General features: G+C 44.8%; 1 protein-coding gene across 5 annotated transcripts; it reads right to left on the bottom strand.

Annotated features, from left to right (window-relative positions):
- Nucleotides 1–195: 195 nt before the first annotated feature.
- Nucleotides 196–23,715, bottom strand: FAM160A2 (family with sequence similarity 160 member A2). 5 transcript variants are annotated; one of them, XM_023189843.2, is made up of 12 exons: nt 23,608–23,711; nt 13,215–13,543; nt 12,446–13,084; nt 11,919–12,077; nt 11,640–11,726; nt 11,271–11,438; nt 7,786–7,865; nt 7,415–7,578; nt 6,187–6,966; nt 3,567–3,745; nt 3,246–3,408; nt 196–719 (listed from the first exon to the last, which is right to left on the bottom strand). In XM_023189843.2, the coding sequence occupies exons 2-12, from the start codon at nt 13,350–13,352 to the stop codon at nt 358–360; spliced, it is 2,919 nt and encodes a 972-aa protein (XP_023045611.1). In that variant the 5' UTR covers nt 13,353–13,543; nt 23,608–23,711; the 3' UTR covers nt 196–357. The 5 variants fall into 5 exon arrangements, 4 of the variants coding, with proteins under 4 accessions (XP_023045611.1, XP_023045608.1, XP_023045609.1 ...); XM_023189840.1 differs by having other exon boundaries at nt 197–719; nt 7,373–7,578; nt 23,569–23,715; XM_023189841.2 differs by having other exon boundaries at nt 199–719; nt 7,373–7,578.
- Between the last annotated feature and the right edge of the window lie 1,880 nt (nt 23,716–25,595).

Raw genomic sequence — 25,595 nt, 5'->3', positions numbered from 1 at the left:
TGCTTATTCCTTCTGGGATCCAGAGAAGAGGGAAGAATCCCTTCACCCTCTAAGGGCATAAGGGGTACCTTGAAACCTTGGCAGCAATGTCCTCACCAAAGAGAAAATACTCCTGACCACCTCCCGCACTATGTACAACCTTTTCTGGGGCCCCAGCCCCACAGAAAAAGAATGGGAAAGAAAAATGAGCACAGAATAGAGATTTCCCTTTTATACATATTGCAACAAGTTCTCCATAAAACATTCATCTGAAATAAATTAAAAAGTCCTTTTGCCACTGCCTCAAAACATAAAAAGGAGCCTGTGCCCTAGCCCCAGCCCGGGCCACCCATGGCCCTGATTGTCCATGGAAGAAAGTTAAGGATTGAGGGGCCCATAGCCTGAGATGAGAGGGCCAGCTCCTTCCTCTGAAGTCTCCAACAAGAAAGGCGAGGTGACGGCATGAGCCTGGGAGATGGCAGCCAACTCCTTGAGAAATTCAGGGAAAATGACTGCACAGTAGACAGCATTCTTGACTCGAAGAGCCTCACCTTGGCGTTCAGGGGCCCCGCCCCGGGCAGGTAGAACTGGAGTTGAAGCCCCAGGGGAGCCCCCACTTAGGCCAAGTCCTGCTCCGTCTCGCCCAGGCTGAAGGACCAATTGTGCCGCCTGCCGGGCCCTGGTTGGACTGTGTGCATGCCGCAGGAGTAACTCCCCCAAGGATGGCCTCCGGCTCTTCACTGGGAATAAACAGGGGTATCATGAAGGTGCTGGGATCAAGGAACCTCCCTTGGACTGAGAGGGGAGATTCCCCCACCCCCTAGGTTCTTGGACTTCTCCTTTAGGGTTCTGAGGAAATGGAAAAAAGGACAAAATGGACCAGAAATGAACCTCAGGTACCATTTCCTGTCCCATCCCTGAAGTTGACTCTGAGGACTAGAGTGAGGAGTTCTTTCTCACTCTAACACCAAAAATACTACCTGCCCAGCCTTTTTCCCTCTATCCAGCCTCCCCACCCAGCCAACCATCCTTCTCAGTCTTTAACCAATCAACACCTTAGCCACCTCATTCCCAGTTAAGATCCATTCCTTCTCCATGCCCTCTGACCCTGATGAATTCTCCTCTTTCCAATCACTAATCTACCACCACCAAGCTATTTCTCCTCTGTCTACAGCATGCTCTGATTTCATGCTTCCCATCACCCTTCCGAACTAGTCAACCACTTACCTCTTTTCAAGCTTATCTATAACACCCAATCCACATCCTCTGCTCCTACAATACCCACAGGGGCTATATATGCAATTATAGTTCAGTGACAATTTCACTTCTGTCATACTCTACTGTCCCTCCAAGATCTGCTCTTCACTATTCACCATTTCACCATTCACCAGTCCCTGTCCTGCACCAAAGCCTCTCTCCCACTGGTTGCAGTCAATTTCAAGTCAGCTTAGACTCAAGTGAGCCATTCAAAACAATGTCCTCTTGCCTCTAACATTCTGCCTAGATTTCTGGGTCTGGATCCATATCTACTATAAAGGCCTAGATTCTAATAACAATCCCCATTTCCTACATCTAATACTGGCTACAGAAATACTATACCGATCTATTAAATTTGGCATTCAGAGTCCTTCACAATCAGGCTCACACTCCTACAATTTCTTGTCAAACTCTCCACACCCCATCTTGCTTTTGCATCCACATCTATCATCTTGGAACCCTCCAGGCACTTTTCATGCACCTGTAGCTCCCTCTGTCTAAATTTTCTTCTCCCTACTTTTTTCATCATTCTAGGTGAAATTTTACTATCCCCACTTCTCTAGGAAGCCTCCTCTGATTTGTCTTCCACTGAATCCCAATTTTACTTCCCTTAACTCAACATATTTAATTTATTTCTATGTCTTCTACCTCATACACTAACCTGTGAGCTTAAGGGCTTAGACTGTGTCTTGTCTACCTTGTCTACCTGGCCCCTCTACAGTGACCCCAGCACCAGAACTGTAGAAAGAAGAAATATTTACAATACTAGACCATGAAGAAATCATGCAAAAGAACTTTACCTGAGACTTCACAGCTGTGCAGTAACTTTTGTGGTACTCTCTTCCCAACCCGTACACTTTTCTCATTAAGCCTCCACCTCTGCTTTCAGCGTATCATTTTGCCTTCTACTTTGATTAGTAAATAAAGAATGATGTGAAATCCCTTTCTCCTCTACACTTCACAACTACATTGGCACCTGTCAGTTCCTTCTTGCTCTCTGCTCATTTTCCTCAAAGGGAGAAAAACAAAAAGCCTTTTCGTATCCAAAGTTAATCCTTTTCTATTGTTCTAGATCCCATTACTCCCAACACCTTTAGGACCTTCCTTCTTCTGGTATTACATTCCTCTAGTCACTCTCCAGATTGTACATTCTTTGAAGGCAGAAATTACATCTTGTACCTCCCTGAATTCCCTGTACCAAAGACAATGCCCGACACACACGGCAAATGTTCAAGATACCTGTTAAGCGAAAAGTCTAGATTTAAAACTTCATAACCACATTTAATTCTTCCTCCTTCCTTACACCACTCACCAAACTCTACCAACACTTCCTTCTCATTTCTGCCTCATTAAATGCTTCCCTTCCATTGTCCACTATTCTAATTCAAGCCTCCCTGGTAACATCTACATTATGGCAGAAGCCTCCTGATGCTTCCTGACTCTTTTCTCCTAGCTTGACTTCATCTGAGCTAACATACTAATCTCTCCACTTCCAGATTTAGAACTTCCTGTGGTTTTTCATTGCCTAAAACATCCCAACTTCTACTCTGAGAAATTGAGCTCCAGCCAAATCTCTCCAGCCTTACTACCAACTATTCCACCATCTTTTAAATCCCCTACTCCAACTAAACAGTCCAGGATCTCTCCTGAAAAAAAAAGATTCCCCATTCCTATGCCCACCTAAGTCCTACCCAGCTTTCAAGAAAGGCCCATGTCAAACGTCATGTCCCTTACTAAGCTGTAATAATATCGCAACCTAGAGACTACTCTGTCCTCTTTCTTGTCCCCAAATTCTAGAGTAGTTTTTGCTAGAACTTCTCATCTGGCTCTTAATAGATAGAACTATGTTCTATCCTCTGACCAGAAGCCTGAGAACAAACATGAAGACTCAATTTTCTATAACTCACCAGGTCTTGGCACAACATTTCACTCTTAATAAGAGCTCAATTAACCTGGTTTAATAGGTTATTTAGGGAGGGCAGGTACAGGTGTGGTGGGATAGGCCTCACCTAGGGGATCAGAACGGCGCGGGGCAGGTCCTCCTGCAGGGCCCTCAGCCCAGTCCAACTTGCCACGGGCAATGAGGTACTTCTTGGCTTTGGATAGCAGTGCTGGGAAGTCCTCCTGGGAAGCCGCAAAGTTCTCAATCTTATTCTTCACAGAGCCCAGCACCTATGAAGCACACCTTCATGACATTTCTGAGCACTCTAGACTGATACAGTCCTTTCTAGTCCCACTGGACCTGCTCCCAGCCCACCCAGGGTCACTCCAGCTGCGGGCCAGGCCCACCATGGAGCCTGGACGCACCCATGCACGCATGCATCGCACACCTGCAGCAGGGACTTGACACTGGGCTGGAAGACCATGTTGGTGTTGAGCAGGAAAGAGCGGAGCAGGGGCTGGGGGTGACAGGCCAGCTGGGCCACCAGCCCCGTCAGCAGGAAGTTGACATAGACGGAGTTCTGCAGCATGTTCTCGAGTTTGGCAAAGAGCACAGCCATGAAGGGGCCTGGGTTGGGGGGGAGGTGGGCACAAGGATACAAGGCCTGAACACAATGCACGTCGCACGCATTCCTCCCCAAAACAAGAGACCCCCACCAGATGAAAATTATTTGTATGTCAGCCTCTGGGTATGTTTAAATATCCTGTGGCCACATATTCTGGAGGAAATAAGATGGCAGACACCATATGGACCCACAAGATTCCAGATGCCAGCTTTACACACATTCAAGCTGACGAGCCAGATCTTAGGCTCTGGAGTCTGAGAGATCTGGTTTCATTGGCTTTGCCCTTTACTAGTTTGGACAGGTCAAAACTTTCCAAGCCTTACTTCCTAGTTCGTAAAATGGGAAAATATACCTACCTCATAAGGTGATGAATAGTTATCAATATAAAGCATTTAGCCTCAGATCTGGCAAATTTTAAGTGTTCAATTATAATCGTAAGATACAATTACATACTCTGTTTTTATAAAAGACTCACCCAAGAGGCACAACAGAAGAACAAATAGGTTGATAAAGTAACTAGGTCCAAAAAGAATTAGGTTCCACAGAAAACAGAGGATAACACTAAACCTGCTCAGAAAGAAAGCTAGAAGACGGTGTTGCAAAGACGAAGTAACTATGTAAGCCAATTTAAAGTTAGGGAAAAAAAATCTTTGGAGGACCAGAGAAGACATCAGTTTTGTCTTTCAGAAGCTGGGAACCAAGAAGGTGGAACAGAATATGTAGTAAAAGGAGAGCTTAGTGCAAGGGCAGAGAAACTGACTGAGGACAGACCCTTTGGTGGGAGAAAAGTGAAGGGAAAGGATCAGCATTATCCACTGGGAAAACTGACCTCAGTTAAGCCAGATCACCAGCAGTAGGCCTCTATAGCCATCACAGTCCTTCTGATCAGGGTTTTTTTGGCGAAAGGGAGTATATCTAAGAACCGTACTACGAATTGAGACAGAAGAATGATGGAGGACAGGATGGAGTGAATCCTGAAAAAGATCCTAAAACATTTTTCACTCCAGGGGCACATGTCTAACATTAGCTTCAAAACAACTCTAGCTTAACAGAGTCCTAAGATACCCCATAATTTTGTCCTATTCCTTTCATTTCCTGGAATTTTCTTGCCAAAAAAAAAAAAAAATTCGAAAAGCTGAGATAAGTTTACCAAAGGAAAATAAGACAAAAGCTTCAATTAATACTTCAAGACTGTGGTAAAACTTGGACGTTATCGCCTGGTGGTATTGAGCTGAAAGGAATAGAGCAGAGGCTAAATAAATGGAAAGACAGATTTTTTGTAGGAGGCAAGAGGGAATTGGCACAACTCCATGGCAGAAGCCCTGGTGCTATATGAGCAGGATGGCCAGCATCTCCCAGGCCCAATCAGGACATGAACTTATCAAGGCATGACAATCTGACTACGAACAACTGGAAGATGAGTGTTTGCCTTAGTCAACTTAAATCTGCTATGCACCCAGAGATCCTAGTGAAAAGCTACCACTTGCTGAGTTCTCACAATGTGCCATAATTGTAGTAAATGATTTACATGCATCTATGGCAGAGATGGAAACGTAAGGTATGCATAATCCAAGGCCTGTGATCTTAGCCTTAGCCACTACTTCTCAGAGGTGGGTTTGTTTTTTGTTTGGTTTTCTGGTTTTCCTGGCCTGAGGTTTGGAATGGCGGGGTAAGCTGGCTCTCATACAAAAACAAAGAGGAGTTACTCCAGCCACTCAGATCAAGTGTCTAGCTCCAGGGCATCCTTGAGAGTCCAAATGAACTCCGCCAGGGAGTTCAGGGCCACGCTTTGTCATTTGCCTTCAAAGAGACTGCACCCTATCTGCTTAAGACAGTCTTAGAGCTAGACTGCTTAGACAGTCATGGCAACCAAGAAGGTACAAGGAAATGAACAGGAAAAACTTGAAATCAAGTTCTTCTTTAAAGAGATGGGGAGGAAGGAGCTGAGTAGGGAGAAAAATACCAGAAGGTTAACCCTAGGCCCCAGGAGAGCTGACAGAAAACCCCATACCCAGACAGATAAACTGAAGGGAATGGCATAGTGTTTACAAGTGCCTCTCCATACAGGACAGCACATATATCTTCCATATGGTTCAGAAATATTGTTGTGATTCACCAGGAAACACCAAACACAGAATATCCTAATTACAAATCACAGGAAATGGCCAGACTAAGGAAAGAGGAGGAACATGCACATAGGACAGACATACAAGGCTCAGATATAAGTCAATACTCAAACCAGCACAAGCATGGAAAACATACAGAGAGACACAGGGACACAAGTATGACATGACATGTATCTGGAAGTGATGCAAGCAGGATGGATGAGGGGCTAGGCAAGTACACAGAAATGACATGGCCAAGAGGTCCAAGAAACCAGCACAAACATGTCAAGAACATGCAAAGAGTACACAGAAGGGAAGGCCTAGGCTAAGTAGCTTACCAGTGAAGGGCTGGCTTGGCAGTTGGTTGAGAGTCCGTAAAGGGCTGCTGAGGAAGGGGCCAGGGGGCTCAGGGGGACAAGTGAAGCTCTCATAGGCCTCCTCCTCCTCAAGGGGCAGTGGAGGTTCTAAGGGGGACTCTGAGCCAGTTCCCCCATTGCTCAATGCCACCTCTAGCTCCCGGAGCTCCTGCCCAAAGCCCTCTAGTCCTGCCATGCCCTCAGAGGTGCCCTCTAGCAGTTCCCCAACTCCCTCCTTTGGCACCAGACGAACCTTCTTGGCCCCCTCAGGCCATGATCCTGGCACTCCGTTGAGCTGGGGAGGGGGCAGGTGACCAGGGCCCTCCCCTGCACCCCCAGCCAGCCCTCTATTCCCCAGCTCTTCCTTCTCCCCTTCCCCCACATTGTTCCTGTCCTCCTCAGGCAGTAGGCTGCGTTTCTTAGTCCGGGAGCCAAAAGGACTGGGCTCAGGAGAGGGCCGCTCGCCATCATAGGGGGCAGACCAGGTACGACAGGCTCGGACACAGCGGTCCACACCACGACGTGCCTCACGCAGATACTCCAGGTAATTGTCTTCCAGCTCTCCAGGCTCCTCTGCAGGGGTAGGCCATCGGCCAGGGCTGGAGGCTGGGGATGCAGAAAGCCCTGGTGAGCAAGGGGCTGGGCCTGGAGACTCAGAGCCACCCAGGCTCTGCTGCCGCAGGAAGAGAGCCAGACGAGATGGTGTGGAGGGCCGGGGTACTGTCACCACAGAAGAGGAGTCCACACTTGGGCTTCCAGGACCTGCAAAGGGAAAAAATATAAGAGAAATCAAGGAGACAGAGGTTCAGGAGGAGAGATAAGACACCTCAGGAGACCAAGAAAGAAGACAATGGGAAGGCAGAAACACTGAACCTATTCAGACAGCTAACTCTCCAACCTCCTAATTAACCTTATGCTCATCCACCACTCCCACTCACCACCATCACCACTGAAGAAATAATGGAAACAGGAAGAGTATATGACTAGAGAGAAGAACAAGAATAGCTTTGCCCAGAAGTCCCACTCTAATTTTCTTTGGTGAGTGTTAAGGATCCTCCCTGCAAGACACCCTCATCAACCTCCCCAAAGACAGAATGTCATTCATGGCCATCTTCCTCCCCTCACCCCAGCCCCTCCTTGCTACACTCCCCCAGAACCCAGGCCATACCCGTGATGTCCTCCCTTCTCCCTGTCTCTCTGCTAGGCCCACCTCGTGCCCATGAGGCATGCTCTGGACGAGGTGGGCTGGGGGCGTGGTGCCGACAACAGCGAGGGATTAGGGAGAGAAACTTGTCAGCTGCTCGTCCATATAGGTCTACATCACGCACAGCTGGCTTCTGGCTCAGCATAACGTGGTTACATGGGACAAGATACCTGAGAAAGACATCAGAAAGGGGACACAGGGTAGATCAGGAAGGAAGGACAGGGCCTAGAAGAACATCAGGCCAATGAAACTGTATGGTTAAGCCAGGCTCCAAATGGAAATTCATGAGCAACCCCAATACAGCCCATTGCCCCAGCAATGTACAAGACTCTGAGGCTTCAGGGTCAGCCATCCCTCAGCCCTGCCCCAACAGATACCTGAGAACCAGCTGCAGCAGGACATCCTCACAGCTGAGGTTCAGGAGGGTCCTGAAGAGACTCAGAGAGACCATGCAGAGCTGGGGGGTGTGGAGGGGAGGGAGGGAGTCACCATAAGAGCTCTCTGCCCTCCAAGCCATTCATCAAATGGGAACCCCCCAACCCCAAGTTGGCCCAACCAACCACTCCTAGAGGAACTCCTAGAGGCCCATGCACCACGCCTGGCACATAAGTCATTCAAGTATTAGCTAGATGATCACAAGATCTTTGTGAGCAAGTCTTTACTATTCATACAAATGAAGCATCTCAGACCCAATGGACTTCTACAGACTCTCTAGCTACAAATACCTGGTCAGCAGAGACTCCAGCAACACTTGAATGAAAAGCCATGAGAAGAGACTCTAAGAAATACTGTGATTGAGTGAATGACTAACAGGAGACAACAGAAACATGGTAATTAAGTGAATGCCTGCCAGAAGGGACTGTAGCAACACAGTAACTAAATGCCTACCAATAAGAAACTAGAGGGAACCCGGAAGATTCCCAACTGGGAAGTAGGTGGGGCTGCGAATATGAAGTCTGAGTCACCTCTCTAACACTAGTGTATCTCTCAGAAGGCAGGATAAAGAACAACTCAAGGGCAGCTGACAGGAAAAGGAAAAAGTAGGTGGGTCAAGATTAGGGGAAACCTTTAATTTTAGAAAAGGAAGAAGGTTAGTGCATCTCTGACTAGGCAAAGAAAACACACATGTAACCTCTCCCTCACTTCTCTGAATCTTCCTAGCACTATCTCTATGCTTCCCTTATAGCAAGTGTGTCAGACACCTTGAGCTCCCTGAAGATAACGAATGGGTCTTGGTCTAGGGCACTACCTGAACAGTTTAGGCATTCATTATTTGCTAAATGACCATGGGAGAATTAAAAGTCAACCACACAACAAGAAAAACACACGACAGCAGTTCACATTTTGAATAGCATGGATGTTCAGGAGGCTATCCTAAATGACCACTTTAGCTAGCAATGAAAAAATTCAAACTCACTGAAAAGAAGTAAGTAGATAGAAAAGTGGTCCCTCAAAGATATCCACATCCTTATCTCCAGACCCTAAAAATATTTCACCTTATGTGGCAGAGACAACTTCGCAGATGTGATTAAGATTATGGAATTTGAGATTAGATTATCCTAGATATCCACAGATAATACAGATCCATAGATATCTATTATCTATGGATGAAAGGCCATGAGCCAAGGAATCTGGTTGCTCTACAGGCTGAGAATGTTCTTCAGTTGTCAACCAGCAAGAAAACAGAGATCTCAATCCCACAGCTGCTAGAAAATTAATTCCGCCAATAGAAATAAGGAAATGGATCCTCCCCTACCGCCTCCTGAAAGGAACACAGATCCCATCCCCCCAAATTTTGATTTTAGCTTGGCAAGATCCATGTCATACGTATGACCTACAAAACTGTAAGACAATAAATCTGTTTTAAGCATTAGGTTTGATAATTGGTTATGACAGCAATAGGAAATAAACACAGGCTGGTTAGCCAAAATTAGTCACTTCAAGGCACACAGGCTATATAAGTTACAAAGTCAAGCCAAAGAATCAAGCTTGAAAGGACCACAGTGGAAAGGAAAGCATCTGCGTGTTCAACACGGGCATCCTGAAATTAGAAGAGATCTGTTCCTCCAAGAATCAGGAACCAAGAAGAAACATCCCAAGAACATGTAAGGCTCCTAAGACCAGGGGACCAAATGGGAGCCTAATAGAAACAACTACTAAAAAAAATGAAAGATAGTGAGTAAGAATCAAAGTTAGGATAAGTTAAGACAAAAGGAAGATGGATAGAAACAACAGATAAAACCTCAAAAAGAAAATCAACTGTCTCTAAACATGAACAGGAAAATCTGAGGCCAATCATGGCCTAATTTCAGCATAATGAGGGAAAAAAAATACTTCTGGTATCTTTGTAAAATTAAAGCTTGAATACCTATTCCCTATTGGTTCCAATAAATCTTAACCCAAGGCATCTATCATGATTACTTTTTGGAAAATTTTAAAAATACACATGCCCTGAGCCTACTCCCAAAGATTCAAGAAATCTGAGGTACAGCTCAGAAGCTGTTGTAGTTATTAGTTGCCATCTTCAAAGATTCACAGATGTCTCTAAAGTATACACTTGGTTTATAAACACTGGTTTAATCAATCAGTCTGGAATATTTCTTATACACCCTAACTTAGCTTCAGAAACTGTACCTATACAAAACACAGCTATCCAGGAAGCTGACCTGGAACTCTACTACCAAGTACCTCATTATCTCGAAGTTTTCCAGAGCCCTTAGTGATGAAAGAACTTCTATTTTAAACACATGGATCCAGGGAACTTTAACTTATAATAAAAAAAGGAAGCAAAAATGGTCCCAGAGGCAAAATAAATGCCATGAAGTCCATGGCAAAATTAATGCTTTATTCTCCTAGAAAGGCTTAAGTCTTTATAACTTGGAAACTATCCACTCCCATGTTTTATATATATCTATTTGTTAATATCCAAACTTCTTGCCATGATCTTCCAGGTCATGCATGATCTGAATTTTACTCCTCTATTTTTATCTCATTCCTTTCTTCCCCTTGCTCACTACATCTCTAGTCTTTCATTTCCTCAAACATGTTAAGCCCTTCCCCCATTTGATGTCCTTTGCATGCTGTTCCCTTTGCTTTCCTGTTCTTCTATTTGATCAATAAGTTAACTTCTTTATAATCTTTATGTCTCAGTTCAATGTCTTCTCTTCAGAGAGGTCTTCTTTGACCACCCTATTATTTCTAAGCAGGTTTTTCATAACCCTGACCACAACTTATTAATGTGTTTGCTTGTCTGTCTTCTCTACGAAGTAAGCTCCAGGAAGTCAGCAACAATGTCTACCTTATTTATCATTGTATCTCCAGTACCAGCAAACAGTATGGCACACAGTGAATGTTCAATAAAAATGTTTAGGAGGAAGGAGCGAAAGTAGATAGGTGGGTGGATGAGTGCTCCAAGTAATAGTTCAAAAGCAGCAAATCCAAAGGAGAAAGAAGGTAAGCATATCAGTAGCACCTGGATCATCTATCAAAGCAGACACACAACCTAAAGTGCTCTCAAGTCACCCATAGCAGGCCACAGAGTGACAAACAGTTTAAGAGAACTCAGGCCAATGCTACATTACAAACACGGTACAGCAGCAAAACCTATAGTCATGATGAACAGCCAAAGTCATGCAGAAAAGGTGACTGTGTTCTAGATTCATCTATTATAAAAGCAGGGGAATAGATTAAAATATGTACCCAAAATGGTTAAAAGTTTAATGCTAGAAAGTTAATGTCACTTAATTTTGAGGTGACTGCTGGAGATAAAGGTAAAAGAAGGGCAGGAATACCTTCCCAGAACAAAGGTCAGAGAGAGAAGATGGCTCACCCAGGTAAGCCAGAACAGGGGTAAGGGCCATACCCGGGAGTTGCTGCCAATACGGGCAACAAGGGTGTCGAGGATGGTGTGGGTGTCATGCCGGTGCAACAACAGGAATCGCAGGAAGGTACGGAGCAAAGCAGGCTCTGAGATACTCCGTAGGAAAAGTTCCAGATAGGCGGTACTGGCGATCATCTCCTCCACAGAGGTCTGGACAAAAAGAAGGGAAAGTCTGGAAATGTACAGCTTCCCTGCACATACAGGGCCATTCTCCCTGGATTCTAAGAGAAATCAGGAGCAGACAGGGAAAAAGGGAGGAGTATTCTACCCATCACCTCCTACATTAGTCCTGGCACTGAGGTTATCACTGCAGCTTAACCGCTTATCTGCCTTGCCACCCATGACTCTCACCTTGTGCAAGGCAGGACCCATGACAGGCACCAGGAACCCATTATGGATATAATCAACCAACTGCTTCTGCACCAGGGGGTGAGCCACCTGTAGGAATGCAAGAGAGAACCGGGAGGGTTATGAGGCAACCACTGCCTGGAAGGGAGTAGAACAGTGCGCTACAGAGAGGCATCCTATTTCCAAGATGGAAAAATGACAGAACTCCAGGGAATATATCCCCTCCTACCTCATCTCCCAAGAATGATCAAGGGCCAGACTTCCAGGAAACTCCAGTCCTACCTGAATTACTGCATTGCAGAACTCTAGGGAACTCATGAAGAGTGCAAGGGCTGGCACTCCTAGCCAGTCTTCCCGTCGCAGACAGTGCCAATCATCCCCTGGAACCTCAATCTTTCGAGGCAGTGATGAGTACAGGGCACTGAGCCCTGTGGCCAGCACCTATGAGAAGTTACCAAAGGCTCATATATAAAATATATTTATAAAATATAAAAAGTGGAACAGGGGAGCTATTAATCCAGACTTTTGATGGGAATAGGGGTATAAGCTATTACCAAAGCAAGCATTTGGCTACCCAATGTGCCGGAAACTCACCTAGAATTCACGAGCCTAGGAAGAGCCTTAGTATCTGCCCTATCCATCTAAGCCCATGATTCATCCCCACTACAACTCTAGGGGGCTGCTTTCAAATCCAGGAACTATTTCCTAGAGGAACGGGCCCTGGTACATAGCCTCTCCCCTTCTGGATAGGAAGGTGCTTTCCAGTATCTACATGCCATACTCTACCCTCCATGCCAGGGGGTGCTAACCGGGCAGAAGTAAGAGTGATCCGCGATGTAGCGGCCCACAGTGGGGCTCCCAGCTGACAAAGCCATGAGAAGAAGTAGGGCATCACGGGCCTGCTGGCCCAAGGTGCCCTCTCGATGCACAAAAGGGACAAGGCGAGAAAAGAGAAGAAGACGGGGAGCAGCTCCAGGCTCAGGAGGTGGCTGCAGGAAGAACTCGAGCAATGAAGGCTCCTGGGCCACACAAACACACAGCTGGCTGAGAAGCAGCACCAGGCCTTCATCCAATGCTGGACTACTGGGCACAGGGCGGCCACAGGCATCCAGCAGAGTGAGCAGAGCCTCACGAACTGGACCATGCCGCAACAGTGGCTGGCGAGCTTCGCTCACTAGCATCTCGAATAGTTTCAGTTGCTCAGCCCGCCGTTCCTCGACCCCATCCCCAAGCTCATCCCATTGCAGCTGCCATGTCAACACACGGGTCAGCAGATCCTCGTGCAGAGCAAACTCCAGCAGGGGGCCAGGGCCTGTGGGGGCCGAAGGAACTGCACGATCCTCTGCCAGCAGTGTCAACATCTGGTAAGTGTGGTTGCGCACAGCACTGAGATCATCTGCACCCCCAGGTGCTGCCCGAGGGCCTTGCCGCTCCAGGATTCGCACCACCTAGGGAAAAAGGACAGAAGATGGAAGGAATCTAAGTTGATAAGGGGACTAAATGGGATGAGGAGAATACAGAAGGTTGGGAGAACTCAGGTGGTCAGCAGACGAAGCCCTGTGCCATACAGTCTCCTACCTGGGACCAGTGATTCTTGAAGACCATGAGGCAGGTCTCAGGGTCAGCCATGACTGGGGTTTGGAGATTGGCCCCTTGAGGTATACGGTGCCCAGGGCCCCGGGAGGCCAGTCTGCTCAGCCAATTCATCCTCTCCATGAGGCAGGCTGGGCAGGACTGGCAGCCAGAGGCCTGTACTTTGAGGATTTGCCAGCTGGAGGTTTTCTCCACTTGTGTCTCCAGTCTGCTTCATCCGGTCTGTAGGAGCCAGTAGCTGCCCATGGAGCCAGAGGTTATACCAGGCTGGAATGGCAAGCCATGAGGTCACTGGCCAGTCCAGATTTCTAAATCTAATTCAGAGAAGAGATAATGGAAGGGATAAATAGAAGCTCACTTTCCAGAACTCAGACCCACCACCCCACTGAAAACTCTACACACCTATACATACATACACACACACACACGCACACGCACACACAGTCAGCAACTGACATGTCTAAAACAGAACTCAGATTTCTACCACCAAACCTGTTACTCCTTCAACTTTCTGCATCTCAAAAGAAAATGATACCAAAATTCACTTAAATGCTCAAGCTGAAAACGTGCACATTATCCTTCTTTTTTCTTGTTTACTTCCAATATCCAGTTCATCAGCAAACCCTCTCATCTCTACCTTCAAAATATGTCTCACTATTGCAGTAGCTTCCAATCTGGCCTCCATGATTCCTTTATTATCCTCCTGAGAGTTATCACAACAACCAGAGTGATATTTTTAAAACCTAAATTATATGACCTGTCCTCTGTTGAATACTCTCCAGTAATTTCCTAACACACTATAATAGTTCAAATTCCTTATCTTGGCCTACAGGAGCCTAAATAATGTAATCTGTATAACTTCCTACCATTCTCCTTCTCACTCACACTTTAGTGACACAGGCCTTCTTGAATACTTTTTGTTCCCTCTGCGTAGACTAGAATGTCCTTCTCCTGCTCTTCACATTGCTGTCATTGCTCATTTTTCTGTTTGTTTGTTTGTTTGTTTTCAAATGTCATCTCCCCAGAGAGGCCCTGCTTAACAATTCTATCTAAATAGCACATCTTCTCACCTTCACTCTCTAGCTTCCTAAAATCCTTTCTTCTTAGCAGTTTCACTCTCGGAAATGATTTATTTATTTGTCTATCTTCCACACATTAGGTAGCTTCTTGGAGGGCAGGGTTTGTCTTATTGTGTCTGTTGTATCCCCAGGGCCTAGGAACTCAACAAATATTTGTTGAATGTATAAATGCTGAAGTAAATGAGTGAGTGAGTGAATGAATGAATGAATGAACAACCAATCAAGAAATCCAGCCTTGATCTGACTCTAGTCCTCCGGGACTATTGAAGAAGAAATGTCTTTCTGTCTATCACAGGTGCTTCCCTAGAAACCTATCCAGTGACCTATGGGAGATGAGCAAATAGACCCTTACCTGACTGAATACTCTTAAGAGGAAGAATTCAGAGCCAACCAATAAAGCAGAGCTGTTTCCCTTTCACTAAGGAAGACAGACACATTCCCATCTCCACTCCTGCCAGACACATCCAAAACTCACTCCCAAGAAAATGTTAAGACATCCTCAAAAGAAAAAGGAAAAAAGCACCAAGGTGTGGTGGGTGTACAGCCACCACACCCTCATCAGTACTGTCTCTCACAAGCATAAAACCTTGAGAGGAAAGGGGTGGTTCAGTTGTCCTTCCTCTTTATGCTCAACAAAGGCTGAAGGAATCCAGAAACCTGGCACCAGCCCCACATTTCGCCCTAAGGTTATATTAACAACATCTCCCTTCACCCAGATACTCTCTCACACAATTTCCAGCTCACAACTAAAGGAAGGTAGCAACTATGTTTAAGGAAAATTTTTATAGAATAGGTGAGTCTTACAAAGGGAGGGGCCAATCCTAAAGAGCAGGTAGGGCTTACTCATTGATTAACTCAATGTACCTCCATATGGATAAAATACTGGTCACTAAGTAAGCACTGGAAATAACAAAGATGGATAAAAACAGTTGAGGTAGCATAAATGTAAATCCAACAAATATTGTAAATAAAGGTATTTATAAAAAGTGTCATGGGGGCATGAAGGAAAGCAACTAACTCTGCCTGGGGTGCTATTAGAGGGTTCCACACAGTTAATATTGAACTTGGATCTTTAATAATGAGATACTAATTAAGTAGAGAGCAGAAGAAAAGGTTTTCTTCATATTAAAAACAGTATGTACAAAACTATGGTACTGTGAAAGAACGTGACAAATTCAAAGAACAGTTGCAAATTTAGTGTGCCTTAATCACAGATTATTCAGAGAAGAGAAGCACAACATTAGTTGAAGGTTAAATACGGGTGAAGGTTATAAATATCACTAAATATTATGCTAAGGAGTTTAGGTTTTACTTATTGACACCCTAGAAACAAAGGAGGTTTTTAAACATGAAAATGATAAGATCAAATTGGCCTTCAAAAATATATCAGATAACAGTATAAGGTGGAGCAGAGAGAGATGGATTGCAGTGGACAATTTATAAGAAGCTGTTTCAAAAGTACATTTGAAAATAAAAAAGTAAGGCATGAACTATCATAGTAAGAGAAATATTAGGAAAGATAAATCTGAGATTCAACTCTATCTTAATATGTTCCATGCAATACTGAAATTATTTATACCAGTAACACCTCTGCCAATCAACAGCAAGTTCCTTGACAAAATAAAAATATCATTCATTTTTCTTTGATATCCCAGTGCAAACAGAGAGCCTGAACTCAAATATGCCTGCCAAAGTGAATGCTGAATTAATAATTATTACAGCAAACATATATTTACTACATGCCAGGCTCCATTCCAGCACTACATGAAGTAGCTAATTTAAACCTCATAAAAACTCATTTAAGTATTATTATCCACATTTTACATAAAAGGAAATCAAAGCCCAGAGAGGTTAAATAAATTGCTCAACATACCCAGCTAGTAAGTGACAGGACTAAAATGCAAATGCAGAGTATCTGCCTCCAGATTTAAATTAACCACAAAGTAAAAGCAATAAGACCTGGCAAATAAATGGGGAATGAGAGAAGACTCTCATAGGAAGTATAGGAGATTCAGTAAAAGATAAAGCCATTAACAGACTAGAAACACATAAGAAGGGGAACTGTGTTTCAGAAAAGAGGTTGAGTACAGTTTTGAGCATGTTAAGTTTTGAGATATTCATGATGTCCAGAAAGCAAGCAGGAATACCATACTTGAAATAATGAATAAAATCAAGACAAAAGATATAAATTCAAGAGTTAGCAGCTTATAGGCAACTATGAAACTATGGAAGTAGATGGAATTATGCAAGGAGAACAGCAGATCATGAAAGGAGGTAAGGGTAAAATCCTGGGGAAAACCAGGATGTAGGAAAGTTAAAAAGGAGGAGTCTCTAAAGAAGACTTTGAAGGTAGCCAGAAATAAAAGGAGAAATCCAAGAAATGATGATCTAGACATCAAAGAAAGGAAGTTTCAAGAAACTGGAGATTGCCCATAGTGTATAGGTCTAGAGAAAGATCAAGTAAAATGAAGACTGAAAATGGTACAATCAAGTTTTTTACAAACTTAGTCAAATTAGTTGGTTAAAGTATAGGAATCGAAAAGTAAGATGTACTTTCAGGAAATTCAGTGAAATGAGAAAGGATAAAAATAGGGCAGGCTGGGCACGGTGGCTCATGCCTGTAATCCCAGCACTTTGAAAGGCCAAGGGAGGTAGATCACTTGAGGTCAGGAGTTTGAGACCAAACTGACCAACATGGTGAAACCCCATCTCTATTTAAAAAATACAAAATTGGGGGTGGTGGGGGTGGTGCACACCTGTAATCCCAGCTACTGGGGAGGCTGAGGCAGGAGAATCGCTTGAACCCAGGAGGCAGTGGCTGCGGTGAGCCAAGATCACGCCATTGCACTCCAGCCTGGGCAACAAGAGTGAAACTCTGTCTCAAAAAAAAAAACAAAACAAAAAAACAGGGCAATAGCTTAAAGAAGTTGTGGTAAGGGGAGTCAAGAAAAAGCATTTTGGTTTTGCTGTAGGATGGGGAGTCATAAGGGTATCTGTCAAGTGAGAGAAGTAGTCTAAAGAAAGGGACAATTGATAAATAAATAAGATAAGAGATAAATGACATTAAAATCAGGTTTACTCAGAAAAATAGGGAAGACACCTTCTTTGAGAAAGGAAGAAAAGAGTAATAAAAAAAGGATGGGTGCTACTTCAGGCAAATCTGAACGTGAAGAAAGAGAGAAGCTAACATTCAATCCACCACCAACCCCACCCCGCCTTCCCTCCCTCACTCACCTAGAAGAATGCGGGTGAGAGAGAAGAAAATGGGTGAGAAGGTGGCAAAGCCACAGAAGCACTGCTCAGTCTTTCATACATGGTTTCTTAATAAATCATCAACACAGCCACAAAGACTAGTAGCCATCAGCAGGGATGCACTGGAACAAGTAGTTATCCATCCACCCAGCTATTTATGGTATGGACTGGAAAAGTCAACAGTTGAGAAAAGTGGTAAGCACTCTCCCCTATGGCTAGCCCCTCTTACAGTTATTAGCCCTGGGATACTACACCATCCCCTTGTTGGTTTCCTTAAACCCTACTCATATCTTTGTAAATATAGTCCCTTTATTAAATTCTTCCCAAACCCAGCTTGAGCTATCTGTCACCTGCAAACAGCCTCACTGAAAAAAGAGTATTACTGTTTATGGAACACTCTTCTCAATCCTATCTCATTTGAAGAATGAAAACAAAGACAATCAAACAAGCATAACACAGAGTAGTAGGTAAAGTCTGAACTCTGGAGTCCCTCAGTGGTTTGAATCTCAGTCCACTATTTTCCAGCTACGTGTCCTTAAATAAACCATTTCACATATCTGAGCCTCAACTTCCTCATCTATAAATTCCTGATGAAATAATTATTGCTAGTCTTAAAAATTAAACCATATAATAACTTAGGTAGCATTCCAACCATAAAGAAGATACTCTGTAAATTACATGTCCCTTTCCTCCTTCCTTCTCCTGATCCTATTTGACCCAGATGCCCATATCTCTAAGAGAAGAGATATAACCTGCTCTGATGTGTCCATCCTTATCGCCTCCCATGCATACCTCAGTCAGCTGAAGAAAGGCCAAGCATTCAGTCTCAGTAAGGTATTAACATATCCAAAACTAAACCGCCTCCAGCTTCTGGAATTTAATTCCGAACATTAACTGCTTCTAGCTTGCAATATACCTGAGGTGCCCATTACTGGTCCACCACTTGACCAACAAAGGGCACTGCTCATGGAACCAAGTAAGATTAGTCTCCAGGACCCTTCCTCACCCACCTGCCCACCCCAGTTCTAAAATGCCATTTCAAAGACCTCAAGAGAAGATGTTGGAATCAGCATCTCAGATTCCAAAAGCCAACACTTAAACTGGGCCCTGTTCACATACAACAAAAGCTTAAAAGAAAGTCATAGTTTGGTATTCGTATCACCTACTTAAACTCTCTGCAACGTTCAGAACAAGATAAAGAAGAGGTTAAAATTACCACCCTCTTATAGTGTCCTTTCCTCCCATACCAAAGTCCAGAAAAAAAAAAAAAAAAAAAAAAACAGCAGAACCCCCCACTCTCCAGATTTACCTTCAGGCTCAGCCACAGAGTAAAAAGGGGAAGGAGCTGATCTCTCAGAACCAAAATGGCCAAAATCAAGCACTCACCTTACAGCCCAACATACAGCCTTACAGCCACACACAGCAAGGGTGACAACGAACCTCAGAACAGCAGATACAGGGCAGGAAGTGGCTCAGCCTCACTTATGAACCTTTGCCCTGGGAGAGGCAAAGAGGAGGGAACTGGGGGAAGGGATATACCTGCAACACCTACGTCAGACAGGGAGAGACCAAAATGATCTTCCAAGAACAGGTCAGTAAAATTCTGTGGTTTCTCTCTCCTTATGATGGCTCTTCCTAGGCAAGAAGACTAATTACTGACCTAAGAAGGATGAATGGGCTGTTACCCTAAATACTGAACCGTGAATGACCTGATTAAAATCTCATAGGAATACAAAGGAAAAAACAAACAAACAAACCAAAAACACCACCTACTAGGAATTTACTACAGCTCAGCTTACATATACCTTCCCTGCTTTTCCATCCCTCAGACAAATGGGATGTCAGGGTATGGTCCCAACTCATTCCCTTCCCTCCCCACAGTATTGCTTCTGCTGCTTGCAGGGATCTCCTCATCTGACTCCAGCAGAGCCCATTTAATTCACAAAAGTGAACCTCTATTCTACAGTGACTCCTCTTTACAGCAATGAATCCTCATGTCACACACAGTTATCTCTACTTTGACAAAGATGTCAAAAAGGAGGTGAAACTGAACTAGATCCTAAAGGATAAGGAAAGTTAGCTGGGCAGAGAAGAAAAGGCATTCCTGGTAGAGGAAGCAGCTACTACAAAGATTTCAAGGCTCATAAAAGCAGCACGGTTTTAGGGAACTCTGAACAATTTCTTCAAACTAGAACACAGACTAGGGAGTGACAGATGAGACTGGAGAGGTGAGCTGAAGCTAAATGATGCCATATTAAGAAATTTGGATGTTGTCCTACAGGACACAAAGAGCCAAAAGTTTTTAAGCAGAGGAGTTCGGTGATCAGATGTATATTTTCAGAAAAATCATTCTAGGGATGGACTAGAAAAGATCAAGTTTTAAGACAAAAAATTGTTTTAAAAAAATCACATGAGGTGAGGGGGAGCTAAACTAAAGCTTTAACAGTGAAGATGTAGCAATGGAGATATAGAGAAGAGAGATAACACAGAGGGAAATGTATTAAGATTTTAGCAAATGATTGAATGCAGGGAGTAAAAGAGGAGGAAGTATGAAAGATGACAATGTAGTCCTTGCCTGGACTGAGTGCAATATGTAGTCCTTGCCTGGATATGAGTGCAAAGGCGGGCTTTTGGGGCTAAGACTATGAATTCTGTTTTGGACATGCTAATTTTGAGATATCTGTGGTGAGATGGGGCCTCACTCTGTCACTCAGGCTGGAGTGCAGTGGCGTGACCTCATCTCACTGCAACCTCTGCCTCCCAGGCTCAAGCAATCCTCCACCTCAGCCTCCGAAGTAGCCAGGACCACAAGTATGTGCAACCACACCTGGCTAATTTTTGGTGGGTTTTTTTTGGTGGTGGTTTTGTTGTTATTGCTGTTGTTGTTTTGGTAGAGGCAGGGTTTCAAAATGTTGTCCAGGTTGCTCTCAAACTCCTGAGGTCAAGCGATCCGCCTGCCTCAGCCTCCCAAAGTGCTAGGATTACAGGCGTGAGCCACCACGCCCGGCCTATTATGATATATTTTCACATTTCACATTCTCTCTCTAAATTGAAATTATGTTTTCATGTGTCTCTCTCTCCCAACTAGACTGAAAATCCCTTGAGTGCTCAGATGACCAGGTTTTATTCATCTTGTTATCCCATAATATGTGAGCATCACAAGCACAAACTATGTGTTCAAGAAGTATTTGTTGAATGAATAAATGAATTCATTCTCCTAGTACTTAGTAGAGTGTCTGGCACAGAGCAGATATGGAATAAATGATTAACACAGTACCCTAAACATGTTTCTATCTCTACATTATCATCCTCGTGTATGTTTCATCCTCTCAGACCTACCACTCACTATATGACACAAATCAAAATCCATTATACTTAATGCACTACTATTTCAACAAAGTTTGGTATAGCAAACAACAAGCTTACCAAATCCAGTGCTTTCTCCATTATAACCAAGAATTTAGACAGTCCCTAAGAGCCATCTGATATTTGATTTGATTCATCCTATCACTATCATGATATGATCCACTATCAAGATGTGATCCAGGTATTATATATACCTGTTCCAATGTCCATAACCTTCATGTCACCCTCACAGTCCCTTTTCTGTCTTTTGGAAATTGAACAATTACAAATCATTAAAACATCCTCCCACATCACCTTCAGTGTCTATTATAAATCTTCTTTACCAAAGTCTCTCTCACTCTGAGACAAAATTCTGGGTTCAGCTTTCCCACTGTATCCCTATATGACCTCTGGTTATTGAATTTAATTTCTCACCTATAAAATGAAAGTTCCAGCCGGGCGCGGTGGCTCACGCCTGTAATCCCAGCACTTTGGGAGGCCGAGACGGGCGGATCAGAGGTCGGGAGATCGAGACCATCCTGGCTTACATGGTGAAACCCCGTCTCTACTAAAAAATACAAAAAAACTAGCCGGGCGCGGTGGCGGGCGCCTGTAGTCCCAGCTACTCAGGAGGCTGAGGCAGGGGAATGGCGTAAACCCGGGAGGCAGAGCTTGCAGTGAGCTGAGATCCGGCCACTGCACTCCAGCCTGGGCGACAGAGCGAGACTCCGTCTCAAAAAAAAAAAAAAAAATGAAAGTTCCTGTCTTTGTCTACTTTACAAGGTATCTATATAAATCAGTATAATAAAATTTGAAATCCCTATGTAAAGCATGAACACTGTTCAGATGTCAAGTTATACAGAACCATTGTAAAAATGTATGCTTCCTCAACCTAATACAACAGCCACACCATCATCACTTTAAATTTCTGAAGTTCATAAAGCTATAGAAATAATTTTTAAAATTAAAAATTGGGTTGTCACTTTTTATTTAGGTAAATTAGATCTTTTTTTTTTAACCCACCATCTACTGTTACCATTACTGCATCAATGAAAGAGCACTTCAACACCAAAAGAATATGAATGATAATCTCTGATAATAAATTTATCTTTTAACTAACCATGCTGTCTTTGTTTCTCTCCCTCCATCTTGGATAGATGATAATTTTATCATGTACAGGGTCCTTGGTCCAGTGTTTAGGAATCACTACTCTAAACTCTGAACTAAAAGTTCTGACTGTCTGGACAAGTTGCCAAGTGTTCTACCAATATGGAGGCCTGTTTGGCCTCCAGAAAGAAGCAATGAGAATATACCACAGGATAGAGGAGTCGGTTCTGAAGCTGACTCTGGAAAAGAATGGGGACTGAGGCTGTCTAATTCTCAGGGAATGGTTTCGCCCTGTCCAATGTAGAGTTAAGGAAAGACTTAACTCTTCCTGAGTCTGGAAAGAATCAGGATGTCCCAACCCCATGACAGACTAGCAGTAGAGAGGAAAATTTAGTAGTATGAAAGTGGCCATTATCACTGAATGCCAACCCAACTTTCCAGAATTTCATGTGCATTTGGGTTGGTGGGGAGAAGAGGACCTAAAAGAATGCTAGTAAGATGAACCCAATTACAGGGTGTGGAGATGAAGAGATGAATTTTCAGGTGGTTGAAATGTTTAGTATCTTGAGAGTGATGATGGTTTCACAGATGTTTACACATGTCAAAACTCATCAAACATACATTTTAAATAAAATATAAGCTAGTTTTTTAAAAAATTCAACTGTAAGAAAGGAGAGCAAGGCCACCCTGTTCAGGACCCTAAATACAGTGCTGTATAGGGCAAACCATATGACCTCCATAAAAGTAGAATTAGCAACTGAATACGGTCAATCCAATCCAAGACCCACAGTTAAGCACAGGTAAGGAGCAGCAGTCGAATAAGGTTGTCCAGAAGCAGGTAGAGAGAAAATACAAGCTGTCACAGCGCAAAACCCTTCATGAAAGGGCCCATCTTCAACTATGCAGTCCAGAGGAGGAAGTCGAAGGAACTGAAGTTTCAGTGATTACTCTGTTGAAGACTGAGCCTCAAATATTATTTTCATTACCATAGTACTATTGCCCATCACACCTTCATTTTCTTGTCCTCCAGAATATGGAAAGTCCATGGGAGCAGAGGAGTCAGGTGCACAACACTTCCATCCAAGCTGCCCTACTTTGCCTAAACTATTGCTCTTTACTGAACATGACAGTCCAACGAAGGAGGCCTCAGAACCAACCTCTCACCTTTATCCAAGTCTCACAGCCCTAATTCCCTCCATCCATGCCCCGCCTTCAACTCCCTCACCAATTTGCCGCCACCCCGCAGGCTCCCAGCTGCGCCTTTGACTCTCCCTTTCCTCGCGCAGGCCTTACCCCCTCACACTAGTCCCAGGGTATCCTTCAACCCAGCCCTCAGTAGCCCCAGCCCTACTAAACCGCGTTCAGGGGTCCCTTCAACTTGGCACCTCCGAAAGTACCCAGCCTCTCACAGCCCCTCATTTGTCCACTCACCTGTAAGCTCTCACCTTCCTTCTCTATCTTAGACACTCACACCCGGACCCTCACCACCTGCCAACACCTCACAACCAGTACAGTAACCAAACCCGGTACCGTCTTTTCCCAGTCTCTCATCCTACCAAGCGCCTGCCTCTCCAGGCCCTCTGGCCCATGCGTACTGTTCACTCATGGAACGCTGAACCTGGCCGGGCCCGGTTGTTGCGGCAGTGTTAGGTGAGTTCAGGCCGCCGCCATCGCTTCTCAGGCGCACCAGCCGCGCCCCGCCCCGCGCCACACGCAGTCCGCGCCCCCGCGCACCACACGTAACCGCCCGGGGACGCACGACTGGGCAATGGCGTGCCAGCTCATTGGCTGAGCCCGACCACACCCGAGCAAGGTCTCTTGTTTCCTGGCAACGGCTGAACGCAGAGGCGGGATCGCTGACGGCTATCCGCGGGAGGAGCACCGCCTCTCCTCTTGGTTCCGCCCTTTCGTACGTAAATCCCGCCCCTCAGAGGGACTCCGGCGTGTCATAGGGGAAGGCCTCAGGGAAGGTGGAGGCCCGCAGAGCGGAGGCGGAGCCCGGGAAGGAAAGGTCGAACCAGAGGGCAGAAGGCGGGACCTAAGGAGAGACGCGACTTTTACAGGCAGGGAAAGATCAGAAGGACGGGGCTTGAGAGAGACGGAGCCGGAAGAAAGACGAGCAGGGGTGGGGCCACGGATTCCGGGCGACGCTTCCTCAATAGTCATTTTTTCCTTCCCTTTCCCTTTTCCTTTCCTAGTGGAAGAATGGGTGTGAGGGGCGTGGCTATCACGAAAAGACAGGAGGAATCAGTAGGTGGGCCGGGCCTGCGGAAAAGCGGAGGCCTGGAGAGGGCTGACTGCGGGCACTCAAGTTCATTTTGCTCCATCGTCGTGCATAGCCTGGTCTCTACTTTAGTACCCCAGCGATGACTGCCCCTGGCTCCCCCAACACCTCTGTGCTGTGCTGCTCCGTGACCCCTTGAGCACTTAGTCAAGAAACACGGAATAAGTACCTGCATGCCCAGCTGGATTCCAGATCAATTAGAACCGGTCTCTGCTCTCCGGCACCTCAGAGAATTGCAACGTAGTGTAATAAGTGCATTACTACGGGGGCCATCTAGAAGCAGCACTTAGCACGATTTGCATGTATAGAGGATGAGAGGAAGGTATGGTGAAGGAGCTTAGGGAAGACTTCCAGGAGGAGATGGTGTCTAAGCCGAATCTTGGGAAACAAGCAAGAGTAAGATAAACTAAAATAGAAAAATAGAAGTTTCAGATAAAGTATGTAGTTTTAAAAGTATTTTACCGGCTGGGCGCGGTGGCTCACGCCTGTAATCCCAGCACTTTGGAAGGCCGAGGCTGGCGGATCACGAGATCAAGAGTTCGAGACCAGCCTGACCAACATAGTGAAACCCCGTCTCTACTGAAAATACAAAAATTAGCTGGGCATAGTGGCGCGCGCCTGTAATCCCAGCTACTTGGGAGGCTGGGGCAGGAGAATCGCTTGAACCTGGGAGGCGGAGGTTGCAGTGAGCCGATATGGCACCACTGCATTCCAGCCTGGGCGACAAGGTGAGACTCCGTCTCAAAAAAAAAAAAAATAGTATTTTGCCAATGTTAAATACCTGTTTTTTTTCATTGTGCTATAGTTATATAAGATCATAACGTTAGGGGAACATGGATAAGGAATTTATAAGAACCTGTATTATTTTTGCAACTTTTCTGTAAGCCTAAAATTAGTTCAAATAAAAAGTATTTAAAAAGAAATCGAAGTTTCAGACCAAAGGATCAACATATACCAGAGAAAGGAAGAATGGACAGGATGTGGGAGGTGCTATAAGAACTGCAGTCAGTACAGTATGTCTGGAGCCTAGGGAACATGTGAGGAAACATTGTGAGATGAGGCTGAAGACATGGTCTGGAGAACTTTATAAATCATTTAAGGAATTTAGATTTTATTTTTGGGATGATAGCTATAAAGAATTTTATACAGGCCGGGCGCGGTGGCTCAAGCCTGTAATCCCAGCACTTTGGGAGGCCGAGACGGGCGGATCACGAGGTCAGGAGATCGAGACCATCCTGGCTAACACTGTGAAACCCCGTCTCTACTAAAAAATACAAAAAACTAGCCGGGCGAGGTGGC

Source organism: Piliocolobus tephrosceles, chromosome 13, assembly GCF_002776525.5.
Source record: "Piliocolobus tephrosceles isolate RC106 chromosome 13, ASM277652v3, whole genome shotgun sequence".
Classification (NCBI taxonomy): Eukaryota; Metazoa; Chordata; class Mammalia; order Primates; family Cercopithecidae; genus Piliocolobus; species Piliocolobus tephrosceles.
This window is presented reverse-complemented; position numbering and strand designations above follow the sequence as displayed.

Excerpts from the sequence above, each read along its gene's own strand:
- FAM160A2 (XM_023189840.1), bottom strand. The coding sequence starts at position 13,352 with ATGGAGAGGATGAATTGGCTGAGCAGACTGGCCTCCCGGGGCCCTGGG. Across the intron at positions 13,085-13,214 it reads TCAAGAATCACTGGTCCCAG|GTGGTGCGAATCCTGGAGCG; the intron begins GTAGGAGACTGT and ends CTTTTTCCCTAG. Across the intron at positions 7,579-7,785 it reads CTGCTGCAGCTGGTTCTCAG|GTATCTTGTCCCATGTAACC; the intron begins GTATCTGTTGGG and ends TGTCTTTCTCAG.